The 20,730-nt window shown below is 41.5% G+C and overlaps 3 protein-coding genes across 3 annotated transcripts in view; 2 read left to right on the top strand and 1 right to left on the bottom strand.

Annotated features, from left to right (window-relative positions):
- Window positions 1-20,730, bottom strand: part of LOC111577301 (AP-1 complex subunit sigma-3-like) — a 45,403-nt gene that overhangs the window by 6,369 nt on the left and 18,304 nt on the right. The window contains exon 5 of the transcript XR_004848442.2: window positions 930-1,037. The gene's annotated coding sequence lies outside the window, so the exon portion shown is untranslated. The remainder of the gene's footprint in view (window positions 1-929; window positions 1,038-20,730) is intronic.
- Window positions 1-20,730, top strand: part of LOC111577296 (secretogranin-2b-like) — a 47,296-nt gene that overhangs the window by 13,929 nt on the left and 12,637 nt on the right. The window lies entirely within an intron of this gene.
- acsl3b (acyl-CoA synthetase long chain family member 3b) lies at window positions 4,515-16,431 on the top strand. Its single transcript, XM_023283519.3, has 15 exons — window positions 4,515-4,724; window positions 7,749-8,232; window positions 8,875-9,052; window positions 9,152-9,261; window positions 9,463-9,601; window positions 10,596-10,746; window positions 10,999-11,122; window positions 11,373-11,444; window positions 11,632-11,771; window positions 12,167-12,339; window positions 12,471-12,545; window positions 12,631-12,822; window positions 12,905-13,019; window positions 13,192-13,349; window positions 13,549-16,431. Exons 2-15 carry the CDS (start codon window positions 7,882-7,884, stop codon window positions 13,704-13,706), a joined length of 2,136 nt encoding a protein of 711 aa, XP_023139287.1. The 5' UTR covers window positions 4,515-4,724; window positions 7,749-7,881; the 3' UTR covers window positions 13,707-16,431.

Here is a 20,730-nt window from a genome sequence, read left to right as displayed (position 1 = left end):
CCTACCATCAAACTCTCCCGCCACATCCCACCCTCCCTCCTCCCTGCAGCTATCACTCCCACTCCCAAAAAATGAAAAGCTGTCGCCACATAGAAGGGGATGAGTTGAGAGCAGATCCTCTTTGATGACAGAGAAGGATCCTTTTGTTCTCTAATCCCCCCCCCCCCCCCCCCCCCCCAAACTTCTCTATAAGTCCAAGTGGACGTCAAGGGGCTCCATAATCAGCCAGAGGTTCACAAATTATTACTTTACCTGTTAAATGTTAAAAGTATGGGGGGAAAAACAGCGTAACACCTCTTGCAAGTGCCCAGATATTTCATGTAAAGTTTCTACATTTGGTGTTGTCAGTCTTCTGAAACTGGCAAGAATTGAAAAGAAAGATATCATTGAGGAAATACCCAAGAGGTCACATGACACAGCTGTGTGGCTGTAATAGGTCGACCTCAACGGAGCAGCCGTTAGCCACTGTGTACAATGTCGAAAGAGAGAAGGGGTCACCGAGAAGCAGACAGTTGCAGGATACATTTCCTCTCTTCCTGTGTCTTGCTTTAAGTGTGCGTAAAGTGTGGCTTTGTGTCATTATCAGATTGGACACACATATTTCACAGAGGAGATGAAAGTGTTCCTTTTACTTGCAACATCTGCCCTCTGACGGTTTGCGTCCCATCATGACCTCAAAGACATAGCCTGAGGAGAGCGATTATCGCCCCTCCGTACACACTTTGACTCATCATGTGACCACATGTCTGTGTGGATGTGTGTGCCCAAGCCTGCGTGTATGGGATGGAAAAGGCGTAATATGTGTGTCTATGTGCGTGTATTTGTCGCAATATGTCTGTAAAGACATATGGCCTGACAAGCGTGCCAAAACTCTAAAGGCCAGTGAGAGGGAATCAATGTCTGAGGTCAAAGTGTCGAACACAGCTTACCTAGCCATTTCACTTTCATTGTGGTGCTCCTGAGTTGTCAAAGAAGACTTCTCACCTCCGTCTGCCCTCTGTATTTATCTCACATCCAAACACTGCTGGATCTTCTCTCTGTCAAGTTGAAACAAACAGCATCAAAGTGTGCAGGTCATCCTCCTCATGAAAGAAGTGCATACTGACTCCCTCTAGTGAATAAACGTGAGAATGCAGGAAAGGAAAAAAATACCCAAACGGCTACTCTGTAAATGACAAATAACCTTAAATAACAATAATTTGATACACAGTTGAATTTGTTAATTTATTATTGCTACTACACCTCTGCCATTCATCCTCTTCAGAATACACCTAATAAAATATGTTTTCAAATACACAATAAAGGGCAGTAACTCAACAGCTTTCTTTGGCATTTAGTGTCTTGGTCAAATACGTTGGTGAATAATAAACGTAGTTTTAACACCAACCACCACAGCATCATCAGCTCTTTTTTTAGTAACAGCTTGTCTTTGTGTTGGTAAGTGAACAAGCAAACTATGTATTAAATGGTGCATTGTACTCAAGGACATCTTTCTTCTAAATGGCCCCCAGTTACTGCCACAGGTCAGGCTATATTGATTTTCAACAGCAGCACTATGACGAATCAATACATTGCTGAGGACAGCTCTGTCAAGGGATGGTGCCTGTCAGATGATCCAATATAGATATAAAAACTAAATCTTTTCTATCTATCTGCTAGATTTTTTTTTTTTTAGAAGGATCAAAATAAAGCCTTATAATTTCATTGGGAGTAGTGGACAAGGAACAAGGATTCTCCTACCTAAGCTTCCTCAGTAAATGCAGATTTTCTTCCACATCTGGATCATCCTCTTTTCTCTCGCCTTCCCATGATCACACATTCACACAAGGGGACATAAATGGACTGGAAAAGAAACAAGACCAGAAGGGACAAGCAGAAGGAGAAATACGACGAGCAACGGACCAAAGCCAAAAATTGTTGTGAGACAGAAAGTTGGGATGCTTGGAAACTGTCACTGCACCCTAAAACCTCAAACCTAATGAGATAATTATCAGCCAACAGCAGTGCAGAAAATTATTTCATACTCTCAATCACTCTTGTTTAAGTTATTGCAACAGTTTTTATGAGAATAAATGGCAGTAAAAAGCATTTCAACCAACTCCATTATGCATAATTCAATGCTCTCCAATTAAATTGTCCATTGCAGTTCAGTATTACTATTAAACATAAGAAACATGTATTAGCACCTGCAGTAAGCAGAACTAAAACAAACTTTTATGCATTTGTGAGGCCCATTGTATTTCAATAAAGTTTCAATTTTATTGAAATACAGTACAGAAAAATGAAAGGCTAGCCCACTTTTTTCTTTAGAAGACCTGTGTGTGTGTGTGTGTGTGTGTGTGTGTGTGTGTGTGTGTGTGTGTGTGTGTGTGTATGTGTACGTGTGCGTATCTCTTTACTTTCCCATTTATTGTCCTTTGATGTTTTCATTTTAGTGCTTCAGAAATGTAATGCCCACCTATTTAAAACACTACAGACTAAAAATCATAATGTTCATTGCAAGTTACATGATACAAAATTATTGTGGGAATAGGTGGTACACTTATAGCTAGACTACAGACTACTCAACAGGAAAGTTAGAGTTTCTGTGGTTTTGGTAATGATGAAGAGCTCTGACACAGTAACTCTTTTGTATCATGTTTTGTACAGGAGTCTGCACTCTTGCACAGACAAATATAACCTAGTCCACATAATTGCACAAAATAGGGTAAACAAGGGTAAGACATGTTGAGCGTGTTCGTTTTTGAGATAGAAGACAAACTACTTCTCTCCAATTAAGAAGTTTACTTTGTAAATATCAGTGTCTCAAAAGAATCCTGCACAAGGATCTTTTCAGTTTGGAACAGTCTCCCAGAAAAGGATAAAGTCTGCTATGAACAGAACATTTTATTCAGTATGGTGAAATGTGATTAGTTATAAAACACAAAAATATAATTCAAATATTAAAATGTGACTGGCTAAAGGTGGATATAAACCGTGGTTTAGACTTAACTCTCCCATTAGTTGGTGCACAGATATGTCCATATCTCTTGGCACACGATCCATCCAATCCCCAGGAGCTGCACCCTGTAAAAAGAACCCTCCTGCAAACTTCTTTCAGCTCTCTACCTGTTAGTCTATTCCTTTGTTAGCTGTGATGTGATGCAGCTACTGGTGGTATCTCATAGGGAGGATTATTATGGTTTCCACCCTTAAACAACCTTGGATTTAGCAGTTTCAGTACAATTTGTTACCTTGTAAGAAAATAGGAATGTGCTGTGTATCAAAGCCAAAACTCTATCTTTGTTAGTGTGTGTGCATGTGTAGAAGAAACATTTTTTGTGACCTGACCTGTCTGTGTCCATCAGAGCTTGGAGTTAGAGCTTAGCTCCATCTCTTCCCTTTTAAAGGTCAAGAACAACTCATGCATTCATTGCACATTAAATGGCTGTTATTATCAATATTGTAACACTCATACTTAATATCAATTTCAGTGTTCAGTTAGTAGTACCTTACAAAAATAAATCCTAACAGACACCCCTATGAGCCCTCCTCCATAATTCCCCTCATGGCCACCACAGTATATATAGTCCATTTTCTTTTGTTTGATTGTTTATATCTTAGGATGCTTGCTAATCTTTAAATGACACTGAGATCATTTTAACTGGAATGAGTAAATCAGAATAAGTGGTTTTGAGGTATGTTGATGCAATATTTTGACAGTAATAATAGGCCCTAATGTTTATAAAATATACAAACTTTTTTTTTTTTTTTTTTTTTTAACCGTTTACAAGTGAGTCACATTGAGCTATCCTGAAGTTAAAACATTTTTTGGAATATGTAACACTAAGTATTTAAATATGAAACTGAAGAGTTATGTTAAGGTAAACTTTTAACCTAGGCCCACCCATTCCAAATCAACAAGCAAATTTTAACATTATCATTTCAAAATATATCTTAAGCGGAGGTACCAAGTTTATTTTAAACTAAATGCCTCGTGACGTAAAATTTCCCCTGTGGGGCTTCTTCCGTCTGCAGGGGGCATCTGTTTGCCCCCAAAATTTGCTCACATGAGCATATTACTTTTGTATACACTCTAATAATTAACAAATACACATTCTAAAAACAAACAGGCATACTTTTTGAGGGGGCGTCTTACCCTGGCTTACCCCTGTTAGCAATGCTAGCTTGGATTCTGTTGTGTCTCGTTCACTCACTGGGGTGTCCGCTCTTCCTGCGGTTAATACTCAACAACACTGACTTAAAAACACAAAGCAGACAGCTGTGCAGCAAAGTAAGCGAATCCTGTGTGACTTTCGTTCAAACCTTGCGGTGACAGCCAGTCGACTGCTGTTTGATCCATTCAAATAAACCAGCAGTCCGGCTGTAAACCTACCCGCTCGCTGCTTCACATGTAACTGACGGTCTAGACAGCTATGACCGCGAGTAACCTCACTGACGTCCCCGCTGTCCCAAGCACGCGCCACCTCCAGTTCTCCAATCGCTGGCGCAGAGGCGTTGTGACGTCATTGGATATCTTCCGGGCTGGTATCACTGGCCCGGTGATGTTCAGATTTACAATTTCACTGAATGTTATTTTTGTAACAGACTTTCAGTTGTAATTTATAACCAAACGCACTGTGTTAAGAGATTGATGTAATATACAGTCAGAGCTTTGGTCACAAGGATAAATACGCGCGACCCAGTACCGCAGCGGCTCAGACGTAGCGGTTGAGAGAAAAGAGGTGAGAATGTGTTGCTGTGTGAGCGCTTTGCAGATGTTGATGAGAGGAGCTGATTGTTAGCGACCGGTTTACTCAGCAGCGCGGCACGTCGCCTGCAGTATGCCAAACATTCGTGTTCAATACGATGCGTGTGCTCGAATTTTACATTCTAATGGGAAAATGTATAAGTAAACAATTTATTTACTCCATTAACAGCCGGTTAAAAGCAGCTGCAGTGGTTAGCTGAAGCTAATGCTAGCTTCCTTGCCTTGCTAGCTGCTAGTGCGTCTTTGAGCTGCCCGCTAGCTGCTAATCTTGATGCTGCCTCAGTAGCCTCCTACAGTTCCAGACATGGACGCTGTGTTCTGGAAAAATGTCGCGGTATCGTCTATTACAATGCAAACTATCTGCTTACCAATTGTACTGTGGTAAAATCGCATATACCATTTAAAATCCTGTGCTGGTTATCATATGTTGTGATCTTATCTAACACTGATAGCGATTATCTTTAAGATAAGGACACCAAAAAGCACTGATGCGACACTGTGTCCCGTGCACAATATAAGAAGGTGCATAATTTACACAATAAACAGTCAAACGAATAATATATAACCATTTGTACAGTGAAAGATAATTTGACTGTGTAAAAGAAAAGATGGAGATAGACACCAAAGTGAAATCATAGAGGTGAAAGTTGTAATGTAGCACCATCCTGTTGTTCTAAAGCTCATTCATATACTGACACTGTTAATAAGATGTTAAGTATTTAAAGAAATTATTATGACATACCTTAAGTATGGATTTTTTAGACTGAAAGCTGCAGGACTCATTGAAAACACTGCATTTGGTATGAAAAGTGTTGGTCCCTTGTGCCTTATATGTCAGCTGAAATTGCTGCTCTTGAGTTATCTTTATAACTTAGTTAAGTGGCTTTAACACAGGACATTTAACATTCCAAACCGTGATGCATTGGATTATGGGTGTGTTAAATACTGCTTTTATCACAGTAAGTATGTGGGCCAACTGTCAGTTAGTGGCCGGACAAACCTGCGTAGCTGGACTGGCATTACAGTTATAGTGGCATTTTTTATCATTGGGTGTTGACTATAAATACTTTTTTGGGTAAGTCATGCTACTATGTGTTACATGCTAATTGTTCTCTTCCCAAAGGGTTTTTTTTTATTTTATTTTTTTTTATTATAGTTGCTTTGTCATGTGTTGTGTTCAAATATTAACTAGGAGAGGGTGTGCCCACGTTATTCACACTACAGTACACAATGAATGAACCTGTAGTGCAAGTGTTAAACCAAACTGGAGTGAGTTGGCCGGTGACTTCCCTGTCCGTAAACAGAGCAATTGTGGCAGTTGGTTGTGACGTGAGTTGCTGCGAAACAGGTGAGACTTGTTCACCCCTCATTGCATTGGGACTTTTTGTAAAAACTTGATAGCAAGGGCAGCTGTGGTTCTGGATTGGACCTGACTAAGGTGACAGTTTTTCTATTAATTTGCTTCACCAGAACTTTTCAAAATATGGCACTTGAGAACAAACATGAGCAAAAGTGGCTCATTTAAAAAGTGACAGTTTTTTGTTCTGAGGTTAAAAGTCACATGTTAAAGTATCTAGAAGAGGAAGTTGGGAACACTTGCATAAACGCCCACTCGGACACATTAACACATACACATGCTGCTTTCAATTAACAGTGAAATCTATTTAGTGAGTGATGGATGCCTGTTGTCTAGACAAAAAATGGCCTCTGGTCAAGGTAATTTTTGCATTTCTCTTCCTCTGAAAAAAATCTATAAAAATGATGATTTGATTTTTGGTACAGTGTGCATAATGCAAGCATGTCCCGTAGGATCTAGAGAATGTCATTTATAGGCCAGTGACTCACTGTAGTGCTACAGTGAAGTAATTCATTTATAATAGTGGTACATTTTTTATCAAAAAATTGCAGTTCCTGTGATCTGAATATTGCATTTAGTCATACTGCAATTTTGCTAAAATGTCAACTGTTCAGCCCTACTCTGCAGTGTATTGTTGAATCAACCATGGTGTTATCATCCTCAAAGGAGCCCAAGTGTTGTGCAGTTAATAACCTAGTTGGCTCTTACTCTCACTGAGGACTCACAATCTAACTGAAGTTAAACTCCTTTCTTGCTGTCCGTTTCTTGTAGCTCGTGTTTGCATATAGCCAAGAGGAGCCCACCTCAGCAGTCAGTGTTAAATTCTTCTCAGTAATGTCACAGTAGGTTGTTAGGGTGTGCTAACCTCTCACATGACCTCGAGGCCTCTTCTTCTAAGCTGCAACATGAGTCACTGCCACTTCTAGCATGGTCAGGCTCAGTGGCTACACGGCCACACTGCAAATTACACTCTGGACTTAAGCATACACTACAAATAGCTGAGCTCTCAGGGAGACAGTCAGAACTGATCCAAAGGTTTTTGTAGTAGAGCCAAGCAACTTGGAGCAGTAACACGTACAGCCCATGGTATAATCCAGTTGCAAACTAGTGGTGGAGTACAAAGAAGGCAAATAGTTTCAGAAAATTGTAGCGACAGTGTCATCTGGGTTAAATGCAACCACTGTTTGTTTCAGCAGTGGTATTAGAAAGTTAACAATTGTCCTTTTCAGCAATACAAAAGCTTGTTTGGATTATCTGGATTTTTTAAGTAAGGCTATAGCTAATTATTAAATTCATCATCAGTTTAACTGACAAATATTTTGTCAGATAAACAAAAAGAATGTGTGAATTAATGAAGTATATAAGCTCTATTATTCAAACTTGATACTGATGAGTGTCATCGCGTCATGCTTCCTCTGTAAGGTCATCCTCAATGCAGCGAGCCAGTGGATCTGGTGGGAGAAAGAGTGCTGACTGAGAACCAGCCTAAGAATAGGCAGAGTTGGTCTCCAGGCAAGCAAGGATTATTTTACCAGGAGGCTCTTACTGGCATTCATTGTAGCTTGAGTTTTCAAAATGTGCTGATGCATCTTTAGTCCAGGCTGTGCTTCTAAAATTTCATGTTGTGTCTTCATCCTGCAGGTAAAGCTGACTTGCTGTACAAAAGAATCACCCCTTGCAACCTTGAGCTGCAGCAGCAGGTGAAAATACTTACAGCGCAGAGAAGAGTACAGCGTGTCTTTTCAACACTCCAGCACTCACTTCATTGTCAAAGATGAAGTTGAAGGAGGATATGAACCCCCTGCTGCTGCAGGTTTTCCGCTCCGTGGTCTGGGTCTACTCCGTCATCACCTTTATACCCTGGTACTTCTTCTCCGGTGCTGGCAACAATTTGGAACGAGCCCGCAGAATCAAGGCACGCTCGATTAGCGGAAACCCAGCGGGGCCTTACAGAGCCATCAACAGCCAAGAGAAGCTGGTAGCATGGCTGCACCCCGGGGTGGACACACTGGACAAAATGTTTGAATACGCTGCAAGAAGGTTTGCACAGAGGGACTGTCTGGGCACCAGAGAGGTGCTTAGCGAGGAGGATGAGCTCCAGCCAAACGGCAAGGTCTTCAAAAAGGTGAGAGACATAATTAACCATCGTCCTTTCCTTACCTGCTACTCTTGCATCTGGTTTCATTAGCATTTTAAATGTTCAGTGTCTCAAGAGCAAGAATGTAGTCAATGGGTGTATCCTTTCATCACGTTTAGGTTTAAAGCTCCAGGGTTAGGTGAATCTGTAGAACTGCAGAAGTTTGACTGTCTCTCAGAGTGCAGTCTGGCACTATGCACAGTGTGTGGGATGTAGGTGGAAGAGCAGCAGTGTCATTTGTCTCACAGCTGAATTAACACATGCACAGTCACAAAAGCCCTGTAGATGGCACTAACTGACTACATATAAATGATGAAATTGCATGACTGGTACCAATAGGAGGCTGCTTTCTGATTTAGTATTGCGGCTTAAACTACTTTCTGCAACCTCTTGCTTGTTACTTTTTTCATTGTTTCTTGTAATGAAAAGTAGTGCACACATTCATCCCATTTATGTGGTTACAGTGGTTGTACACATTTTTTTTGTTCTACAATTAAGCCTGTTTCTGAAAAAAGCTTTGAAGCTACCAAGGACTATAGAAAATATGCACCACCATTATTTTCATGTTGTTTGGTGCAGTATGTGGACAGAATTTTGAATTTTGCATATGTCTGTGCATGTCACATGTAGGTGATTCTAGGGAGATACAACTGGCTGTCATACGAGGACACCTACCAGACAGCAAAGTGCTTTGGTAGCGGTCTGGCAGCTCTCAGTCAGAAGCCCCAGTGCAACATCGCCATCTTCTGTGAGACCAGAGCGGAGTGGATTGTGGTAGCACAGGCTTGTTTCATGTACAATTTCCCACGTGAGTGACTCATGACAAACATCCATATTCCTAAATTCTTCAGCCTTTAGTTAAACACTTGAGCTGACTGAGCAACTTGACTGTCATTGAATTTGACAGTTGTGACCCTCTACGCCACTCTTGGGCCCATGGCCATTGCTCACGGCCTGAACGAGACTGAAGTCACACACATCATCACAAGCAAAGACCTACTTCAGAGCCGTCTCAAGGTACCTGTTTACTGTTAACACTTGTCTCCATTATGTGCACTTTGTTAAACAAAGTCACCAATGACTGGCTCTTAATTGTCAGTAATATTAGTGCTTAATAAGAAGTGCTGTTCAATTTGCTTAATTAGTTTTCCCTCTCACTCTCCCTCCTCCTCCTCCTCTTCCCCCACCCCCCCACTTACATCCAACTCCATGTCCCAGGCTATTCTGTGTGATGTGCCAAGGCTGCAGTATGTCATTGTAGTGGACAGTAAACCCACAAGCTGGCCAGACATCTCCAGAGGCATCATGGTCTACAGCATGGAGGCTGTGAAGGAGATGGGATCCAAGCCTGACAATAGTGAGCATTTGTGCAATGTGATTAAAAAGGTTTCTAATTTTGTCAGGGAAATGAAAGTACATTGATGGAGGCTTAATACAAAGCCAACACGCTAATGTGTAATTAGAGTGATGTGCTGTGTGCGACAGTCAGCATGAGGTCGAATCAGCACTTGCCAAACACCCGATGTGGTGATTATATTGGCCAAATATTTCAGGAATTTGTCGGTCTTCCAGAATCACTTTAACCATGTTTATACGTGTTCCCTTATTTGATAAAGACAGGAAATATGGAAAATTCTAAAATGTTTAAATATAGCACATAATGCATGTAAAATATTAACTTATCTAAAATAATTGTAGTCGCATTTTCTTCACTGTCAGATAAAAAACACAAGAATTAGCAGAAGTTTGCAGTAATTTAAGCCAGTGAGACTAATTAAAAGATGCCTGATTAAAGCGCTCATTTAGGGGAACATGTCCCGTAATAAAGTGCTTTTCTTCAAACCTGCATATAGCCGGAACCCTTGAACATGAACCTGTTCTTGTATTATTTGTGCATCTCATTCTAAAAATACTGACTGGCAGAAAAATAGTCAGTAATAGCATTGATGATGCTTGATCATCAATTAGCAAGCAGACATGGCAAAAATTCTCAGGGTACAGCTTCATGTGTGAGGACTTGCTGTTTTATCTGTTTATATTGCTGAAAATTAATAGAAATAAAAAATGGATATATGAACAATTGGTTGAGTGAAACAAGCCTTTGGGTCTAAACTTTGATTCAATATTTTATAGATTAAGTGATTATTTTCATAGCCAAATGATAATATTTGATAAGGAAAACAGCTGTTAGTTGCAGCTGCACAAAAACATGCTTTCATATGGTTGTCGTTATACAGTATTTTTACACTAATCAATTCAGTTCTTTATACTAAGTAGGTTGTTATTACTACTAACAATGTGGTTGTCATTTCCTCTCTAACCGTCACTCCTCCGCTCTCCCGTCTCGACAGTCGCAGTCGACCGCAGACAGCCAGAGCCTTCAGACATCGCCGTCATCATGTACACCAGCGGCTCCACAGGCATCCCCAAGGGTGTCATGATCTCCCATGGCAACCTCATTGCTGGCATCACAGGCATGGCCGAGCGAATCCCTAACCTCAAGTATGGCCATATCAGAGTCACTGCTGTTTCTTTGACACTTCCTCTCATTCTTGTTATGTCCTGGTACTCAGACTCTACAGAGTGTCTGTCTCATTCTCTTTCCCAATATGTGGTGTTTCTCCAACCATTTCTTTTTTCTATACTCATGAATCATATAAACAAACTTTGTGTCGCTGTATCTCAGTATTTTCCTTGAGTGTCTTTCAGAAATTAATTAGAATTTTTTTTTTTTTGTTTTTTTTTTGCTGGCAGTGAGACCGACACCTACATTGGCTACCTGCCATTGGCCCATGTTTTGGAGCTCAGTGCAGAGCTGGTGTGCATCTCTCATGGCTGTCGCATTGGCTACTCTTCTCCTCAAACTCTAGCAGACCAGGTCAGTGTAGAAATGAACAGACACATCTTACAACCAGTCTGCGTATGTCTGTGTGTCAATGCTAAACTTCACATCATGTCCTCAAAAGGTGCTACTTCACTCACTAATACTCAATGTTAATGCAATAATCTGTTCAAGATTCTTATCATCACTGTGCATTCAAGCTTAGCTATATATACAGGCCTAAATTTGCAGATTGCTGAGAATTGACCACTTGTCTTTTTTTTTTTTTTTTTTTTTTTTTATACAGTCCACCAAGATAAAGAAGGGCAGTAAAGGAGATACCAGTGTGCTGAAACCTACTCTCATGGCTGCTGTACCAGTAAGTATATTTAGCACTGCACAGACTTATCAGTCCAGTTTTATTGATGATATGGCCTGTTTGTTGACATTACAAGTCATTAGCTATCACCTTAAGTCTTGTAAAATGTGAGATATCAGTCTAGACACAGGGGAGATTTTACATATCTTAAGTGTTAACTTAGATATGGCCTGCTTGGTGTGTGTAGGAGATCATGGATCGAATCTACAAGAATGTAATGACCAAAGTGGAGGAGATGAGCAAATTCCAGAAGACGCTTTTTGTGCTGGCCTACAACTACAAGATGGAACAGATCTCCAAGGGCTATGGCACGCCTCTCTGTGACAGGTAATACACACTGTACATAGCTGTGTACATGAGTTGAACCCTCAGGAAAGTCCCTCCAGTCGACATATACTTCCTCTGTTATACTTGAGCAAACATTAACCTCTGTTCCTATACGGCTAATCATACATAGCACTACTTCTTCATTAACCCTTGTCAACACCAGACCACCACACAAGTGAATTATTCTCTAGCGTGTGTGAATCATTGGGTGTTATCGACCATGGTGTTTGCACAGAATATTCTTCGAGATGAGTCAGTATCTGGACACCGTGCTGATTAATTGCTAACTTTCTTAAACTCTGAATGTTTTTGTCCGTAGCTGTTAAAGTTGTTGTTGGAATCTCCTACACTTCTAATTCATCTTCACCATGCTGTGTTATTTTGTCCTTTTCTAGTTTGGTATTCAAACGAGTGCGTGCGCTCTTGGGAGGGAACACACGGGTGCTGCTTTCAGGTGGAGCGCCGCTCTCGGCGGCCACACAGCGGTTCATGAACATCTGTCTGTGCTGCCCTGTGGGGCAGGGATATGGTCTGACGGAGACCTGTGGAGCTGGCACTATCAGTGAGGGTAAGAAGGGCAGACGGGATAAAGGCAGGAAATGTGAAAGACTTGAAAGAGGAACAGTTAGAAAAGACAGCATGGTAAAAGCAAGTAATTCTGTCTAATCAAATGTGCTAAGTCTTTACTGGTATTTTCAGTTTGGGACTACAGCACAGGACGAGTTGGTGCTCCACTGGTTTGTTCAGAGATCACACTGAAGGACTGGGAGGAGGGTGAGTAGAATAGCAGCAAATCCATCCATAGAGAAGACAGACATTAATATTTTCTCTCTAATCAGCATGTTCTGTGCTCCCCTAGGTGGTTACTACAGTACAGACAAGCCCAACCCTCGAGGTGAAATTTTGATTGGTGGGCCCAATGTAACGATGGGCTACTACAAAAATGAGGGCAAGAATCTTGAGGGCTTTTATGTGGATGAGAAAGGCCAGAGATGGTTTTGCACTGGAGACATTGGAGAATTCCACCCTGACGGATGCCTTAAGATCATCGGTAAGAAATCTGCAAACTTGTATGTGCATGTGATACAAGTGTTAAATCTTTCAGCATTGTAATATGTGTTTTTTTCTCACAGATCGCAAGAAAGACCTGGTGAAACTGCAGGCAGGGGAATATGTGTCTCTAGGAAAAGTGGAGGCTGTTCTGAAGAACTGCCCACTCATTGACAACATCTGTGCCTATGCCAACAGGTATAATCTTGCTCACACTGCCTCTGAATCGTGTTGGTCGATTGTACTGATAAAAACTTTAACCTTTGACTCCACTTAATTCTTCAGTACAAACCCAGCCAAGTGCAAACATTGCAGATAGAATTTTCTTTTCCGGTCTTAACTTGACAATTATTTTGTGCTTGTTTCTTAGTGACCAGTCATATGTGATCAGCTTCGTGGTGCCGAACCAAAAGCAGCTAATGACACTGGCAGAGCAGATACAAGTAAGGGGCACAGTGGAAGAGATCTGCAACAACTCCCAGGTGGAGAAAGAGGTCCTTCGCATCATTACTGAGGCTGCTATTTCAGGTAGGGGCAAAAGCCTTATTAACACTAAAGTGTAACATTGTCAGCAAAACTGAAGTGAGACTATTGGTGATACACTCTGTCAGATAATCAGTTCAGATTTGGTGTGATGTCATCCCCAGCCTTGTGACAGACTTTGCATGAGTATCACATCGTATTGTACCTGTCAGGCTGACTTGTTATTCTGTTCTCTCAAATCCAGCAAAACTGGAGCGATTCGAGATTCCCAAGAAGATCCGACTGAGTGCTGAGCCCTGGACACCGGAGACTGGCTTGGTCACAGATGCATTCAAACTAAAACGCAAGGAGCTCAAAACACACTACCAGGAAGACATTGAGAGGATGTACGGTGGAAAATAACACGTAGATACACTCCAGACAGCACACAAACACATACACATACGTACTTACACACACACACACATACAAGCAGCTCAAAACGCCACTACCGGGACTACTTAGAGTGGAGTTATACTTTAGTTACAGGCAACGCACACACTCACACATTCATCGTTACAGACACACAGAGACCCGTTCATCTCCTCCACAGCTTTCCCTGCGACCAGCTTCCATCAAAGCAGGGGGGGGACTCTCAAATCCAGCTTTATGCTCTCTGTCAAGACCAAGAGGCAAAAATGTCCCTCACAGACGACTGAGCCAGCCAGACACGCACAGTGCGACGGACGCACTAACCCACTCCTCTTTGATGGATTTAGCCCTTTGAGTTGCCATGACTACCGAGGCGGCACAGGAAGTCGGACCTTTGCATGACTCGAAGTGAAACAAATGTCAGGCTGAACGTATCTGAATTTATGACAGTGCGTCCTCTCTGTTGCTTTCCTCCCTCCACCGCTGGTCTCTGGAGCCTTCCACCAGTTCAGCTCGGTTGCTCGGACATGTTTGGCAGATACCTGGCAGGAACATGGGATAGCATGAGCCCGACAGTGGGATCCCTCCTGGGGGGTTTATGTAACATTCAGGTTGGAATCTTTGCAGGGATCTCTATTGTCTTTAATGATTTGTTGGTCTGTTATTGCTATTGTTTCCTTCATGTTTGGTTTGTCAGTTTTGAAACCCATTTGATGCGTATTTTTCTGTGTGAGGAGTCGGTGTTGCAAAGCCATGAGAGATTGAGCTTTACAATGTTTATAAATACTTTTTTCTTACGGTTATTTTATGGTGGTGTTATTCAGAGGGGTATGGTTACTCTTGTTTTTTTATTTCCATTTTGTGTATGCTAATTGTACTTTTATGAGCTTTGTTTACATTCTTTTTTTATTATTTTGTTTTTTTCTCTCCTATTTTTGCCTGTGTCCCAAAGTTTGTACATTTGAGTATGTGTTTACTGACTTGACTATTACAAGCAATTGAGTCTTCAGCCTTTTTCTACTACCTGGCCTTTGCGGCAGAGTCAAACATCAGTGGTAAAAGGCATCCATTGAGACTATTTGAGGGTTATTTTGTTGGTTCATTGACATACATTAGCCCTGCCACATCTGCCACATATTCCTCCAGCCATGACCAATGCACCGTATGGATGTCTCCAAGGGAACTCGGCCTACTGTAGAGAATTAGTTACAAAAACTTAGACTTTCATTTGATTGCTGTCCCAGTTAACTTTTTTGGTGCAACCGTTCATGTTAACCTTTTACTCTAGGTCTAGTTAGTTACTTTAATCGTGTTCTTTTTTTCTACTTACAATTATGACATATAAAATGAATGTGCAATATTTATACTTAAATTTTAAAGTATGTAAGAAGGAAAAACGCACAGACAACAGCCCTTCCATTGTGTATTCATGTTTAGGCCTCCGCTTCAGTGCAGATTGGAAGGCCTGTAGGAAACTAAATCATAGGCATACAAGAAATGGTAGAGACACTGATAGGGAAGTTAGATGTAGCCCATTTTGAACGTACTGTGCTAAATAAAAGTTTTTGAAATAAGACTGTATAGTGAAAATGTAATATTTGGCATTGTAGAAATTGCATGATGAAAAGGGTGCGACTGTACCAAAGCACCTGAATATAAGAGAGAATTGCACTCCATTGGGAGAAATTCTTGATGGATACACTCCATGTAGTCGTGAGTATATAGAACAAGCTCGGTTCACTTCAGAGTGCAAGTAATATTTCTGTATCTTCAGATCGGTTTTATGTGTATGATACTGTATGTGCAATGTATATAAAAGGGTCTACAGTACTACCGGATTCTGACACCTGCCATTTATTATGTAAAATATACATTAGGTTCTCAGATTGATGGCAGTATTCTCTGAATAGCATCAGTGAGTGACTTTCTTGCTTCAGTATTTATTTCTTCTCTTTAAGTTTAGGGACAGAAGATTAAACCGTGTTTGGTCAGTGGTCCTTTGTCAGGTCAACATCTTTGTTGCAGCCGCCTTTTCTGAATGCATCCCTGCTATGCGTGCAATGAAGACCTAGCAGTAATAACTATACAGTCAGGTACTCTAACAATGTCCCTTATCAGATGCCTACTAGCTTAATACAGGACGGTTGTTTGTCCATACTATCAAGACAAAGCAGAAAGTCATTCCTCCCTGTTTTTATAAAAAGTTCTTTCTTCCTGACATTTTCAGTGAAAAGTCAGTAGCTTACTGTGCTGTTTTCTGCCTGGCTAGGGGTGACTAGTTGCCTTTTTTGGACACACATAAGCTGTCTTCAGGGGTCTTAAGAATGTGAAGCACTCCCCATGTTCTGTTGATGGCACATGCATCGTGTCCTACCAACAACTTTTCTTCTGAACTAACGACAAGGCAAAGACAGCAGGTGATGCAAAGGCGAATTTCACCGCTCTGTTGTTTTCACTTGCTTTGTAAATAAGGTGAAAGGGGGAGGGGCTTGATGATCAAAGTTCAGCAAAACTACCAATAACTGTACAGGTGTAAAGCCTCCTGTTAATATATTTAATAATCTCTGTTATTGACCAGTTCTTTGGGGGGTCTTCTTGTTTTATGTGGTTTAAGTGGCCCTGCAAACTGAGCTACTGCAAGTGTCTCCTTCCTTTTATTTATTTGTGATTTGGCCTTGGAAAATTCTGTAATGAAATAAACGAGTTTGTGTTGTAATTGCTGTCGTCTGTTGTGTGCTTCGGAGGTGTGCGTTAAACACCTGAGCGCCGTCTGCGAGACATAACGTGTGACTGATAATCAGCGGCTTGATTAGAATCATCCTCAAACCAGAGTTTCTATGGCAACAGAGGCCAGTGTGTGTCTATGTGTGTGCGTTTGAGTGAATGTGGTTTGTGAAAGGCTGTGTGGTGCTTCGACGCAAATGGAACATACAGTTCTGGGACTCAACCTTCGCTCAGGGCTCATAAACAGAGGTTGTTATTTCTTCTTTCAGGCACTCTAAGGCTATTTTTTTTTTCTCAAGATGTTGAATCGCAGACTTGTGAAATTGTTAATTAAGCACTTCTGGTACATGTAGCCGCTGCTATTCATACACGAAAAGACCTGGATGCAAATTTTTTTGGTCAGCTTAAAAAGTAAAAATACCAGAAAATAGTGAAAAGGGGCATTTCAGTTTCCCAGAGCCCAAGCTGGCATATTTGAATTTATATTGGACCATTTTCCAAAATCGATGGATAAGCCCAAAAACTCTGTGCCAAGCAAATATTTGCGAAAGTAAACAATGCAAGACCACTTTGAATTTTAGTTAAACAAATGCAAATTAAACTTGTACATGTCAAGACAGATTCTGCAATATGATGCATAACATACATCAAGTCATATAACACCCTAGAGTGATATCAAATGAACGGAAACTGAGCCTTTGATGTATTGGAAAACTGATGCTTCTGCATTTCGTTTAAAATGTAACAGTTAACTATAAGACCACAGGGAGTCAAGCAATTCTTCTGACTCCTCCTCTCCTCTATTCCCTCCATCCAGCCCTATGGGACAAGTGAGTGAGTCAGAGGCATAATGCTCCCTTCATTAGCCCACTGATTCTGACGCAAACGCACACACAAAGAAAAATGGCTGTACACCACAAACACAACAACAACAGCACCGAGCAGCAGGAAACCGTGAAGGACATCTTCCATATTGTATGAATGTGGTTTGCTCTCTGACACTTCATTCCAACTTTTTTTTTCTCCCACTCTCTCTCCCTCCTTTCTCGCTTTGCTTGGCTCCCTCCTCCTGTCTACTTATGACTCAGAAGTGCGCAAAAAAACTTTTATCTGTTTGTGCTTCTAGTGTGAGCCAATAAGCCATACTGGAGTTTACCGAAGGATGAGCCGAGCTGAACCTTAGCTTCCTCATAACGCTGGAGAGGTGGGTGGTGTCTTGGGAAAAAAATGAGAATAATTACATCTGAGGTTGAAAGGAGGTGGTACAGCGAGGACGGGGACCGAGATATCACCCTGGATTGTTGAACTGATACGTAGGCTGGATTATAGTTATTAACTGGATCTAGAGCAGCAGAGGAAGGGGTTTTTTTTATTTTAAAGCCACTGTGGCTACCAAAAATGTGTTTGTTGATGTACATTTGGAACCCTGGCAGTGCAAAACACTCACTTTAAATGAAAATTCTAAGGTTTCCAAAGAATAATACATTTTGTGTTGAAATAAAAACCTTTGAATTTGATGCACTCATATTGAATTTCAGTATTACACTTATTTTTAGTCTCATATAGTAGCAATTAAGTGCTGGAAGTGTTTTATCTGACTTTGAAGCTACTTAGGGGTCAATTAAGGGAAGTGCTGGTGACATTTTTCCAGTGCCTAATTGGAAAATTAATGAAAGTGATGCTCCACTTTTTGGTTGACTGTGTTTCTCATATCCTGCTCGCTCCTGCTGGTTTTGTTTTTTTGGATTTGTAAAGCGTCGAGCCGACCTTTGGCAGGGCGCCTGGTAACTCTGGCTGCACCACGGCACGCAACTGGCCCTGGCTTATGGCTCAGCTGGGGTCAAAAGGGAAAAAAAAATGTGTGAGGTCTGGTAATGAGCTTGAGCAGAGAAGCGAGGCAAAGAGATAGATAGAAAGAGGGTGGGAGGGTGAGGCAACTGATACGTCTGGGCGATGACTCACCGATGCTGGGTATTTATAGCATCGGGAGGGAGGGTTTGGGGGTGGAGGAACGATGGGGGCAAGCAGTTTGGGAGGCGGCCAAGACCAGCAGCAGCATCATCATCATCATCATCGCCATCGCACCGCCGACTGGGAGTGGTGGAGGGGAGAGACGGAGACCGCAGAGATAAAGCAGCGGAGAGGGAAAGAAGCAGAAAGAGAGGGATGGTGGGAGGGACAAAAGCAAGGGAAGGGAGGTTGAAGCTAAGAGAAGGAGAGAGGAAGAAAGGAGGGAGTGGTGGAAGGGTCGATGAATGAGACTGAACTCAGAAAAGACAGGAGGAAGATCTGAAGAAAAGAACGGAGACCAAAATAGAAAGCTTATTTAAAATTCACACGTAAAAAAAACATAACAAGGAAACAATCTTGTTGGGCTCGCCACACAGCAGGGACGACGCACACCAGGCTACACGTGGCAGAGGAGAATGCATAATAGGTCCTGGATAGAATAACAAATCTATCTCTAGCCTGTTTCTGTGTCTTTAAACTGGTATATATATATATATATATATATATAATCTATAGATATCTACTTCCCTGCAGCCTCATATTCAGACAGTCTGCAGGGGAGGACGGGGGAAAAGGTGGCACACTTTAATGAACGTAAATATCACCACTGTTGCCTAGACACTGTACATTTCTGAAGATCCACACACAGAAGACTGTTGGAGAAAACAGCCAATTAGGGAGGCAAAAAAGACCAAACTATTTGAAACTCTGCAACGCATTTGTTACTTTTTTTTTTAAAGCTACTGGTATAATCAGCAGCCATTTGCGTGATAACATGAATAAATGTGACTAAACTTCCCCAGTTTGGACTACATGCGATTTTTGAATATGGTTGCTTTTAGTTCCTCATTCCTCTCTCTTCATTGGCAGGACTTCTTCATCAATAAACATCTCCTGCCTCGGCCTCTGGTGACGTCAGCCAGTGCGTCACGCTGCACTCCGTACCATAGACACTAACATAATTCATGCACGTGTGCACATACACACATGCACACACAGAGGAAAAAAGGATAGACACACACACACACACACATACACACACACACACACACACACCGTCTGTTTGAGAAGGGATGATTCAGAACACTGCGAACACTCACAGTCATTAATATGTACAGGGGGAAAGAAGCAGGGGATTAAAGGTAATATTAAGTGAACAGAGTGAAGTTGAAGCTGACAGGGTGGTGGGAAGCAGTGCAGGAGAAAAGGGCTGAAAAAGAGTTCAGAAGAGGCCAAAAATAGTGAAGCAAATTGGGAGTATAGTTGCTGATGTGACGGGAGAGAACAAGAGTCAGGTTTGTGACGCAGTCAGGTAGATGTGACTAAAATAGTGACAGTGTCAGAAAGTAAAAATGAACTGAGGAGTGGAGCTCAAGCACATCATTCTCTGCTGGACACAGAGGGGTCACAGTGCCCACAGTAACCAACACTGGTCTGTGTTTGACCATGGAGCTAATAAAGGCATCAATGAAAAGTTGAGATGCATGTGTTTGTAGGTCTATGCAAGAACTGAGGGAATAGTTTCATACTGTGGGTGGAACATTTTCATGCTGGGAGTTAGATGAGAAAATCAAAAGAACTCTCATACACGCAGGCTACATGCACCGATCATCTCGAACATTAAAACCACCTGCCTTGTATCAAAAAACAAGCCTACTGTCTGGTGCTGACACAGTGCTGCACAGAATGGTCTGACTGCACCTTATCATCATTCTGTTACAGGGGAACAAAAGGCTCTGGATTGATTATAATTGTTTAAACCAGTCACAAACATCTTGGGCTGTACTAATCCCAGGATGTAGCAATGATGTCCCCCCCAAAATAGTAACAAGGGGAATTGTTTTGGAGAAATATTTGCATGCAGGGAGGCAAGCACTGTTATCAAATCTGGTACTAACATGGCTACTTAACTGCATGATCTAATCTTCAGAAAAAGTTGAAATTTTCACTGTGTAGGTTGGTGCCAGGAGGTTGTTGCTGTATCTCCTAGTGATGGGGATTTTGAAAACCATAATACGTAGATAGAGTTAGGGGAGGAGAAAGCTGTGTAAAATGCCAATGGCAAGCTTAAAACTGCAGCCTACATCCAGTGAGTCACACTACCACCTGCCTAATACTGGGGAGTTCCTCCTCATACTGCCAAATCAGCTCTGACCGACCATGATATGGACTTTACAAGACCTCTGAAGGTGTCATATGGTATCAGGCACCAAAACATTTGAAGTAGGTCCTTTCATTCACCTTGAACTGTTGCTGCTCAAACCAAACCATGGTTCTCTTT

The sequence above is a fragment of the Amphiprion ocellaris genome, chromosome 10 (genome assembly GCF_022539595.1).
Source record: "Amphiprion ocellaris isolate individual 3 ecotype Okinawa chromosome 10, ASM2253959v1, whole genome shotgun sequence".
NCBI lineage: Eukaryota > Metazoa > Chordata > Actinopteri > Pomacentridae > Amphiprion > Amphiprion ocellaris.
The sequence above is the reverse complement of the archived record's forward strand: the minus strand, read 5'-3'. Positions and strand labels throughout refer to the sequence as shown.

Bases quoted from the DNA above. Each gene is read 5' to 3' on its own strand.
- acsl3b (XM_023283519.3), top strand. From the start codon at position 7,882: ATGAAGTTGAAGGAGGATATGAACCCCCTGCTGCTGCAGGTTTTCCGC. The intron at 8,233-8,874 runs GTGAGAGACATA...TGTCACATGTAG, and splicing joins ACGGCAAGGTCTTCAAAAAG to GTGATTCTAGGGAGATACAA. The intron at 11,445-11,631 runs GTAAGTATATTT...TGGTGTGTGTAG, and splicing joins CTCTCATGGCTGCTGTACCA to GAGATCATGGATCGAATCTA.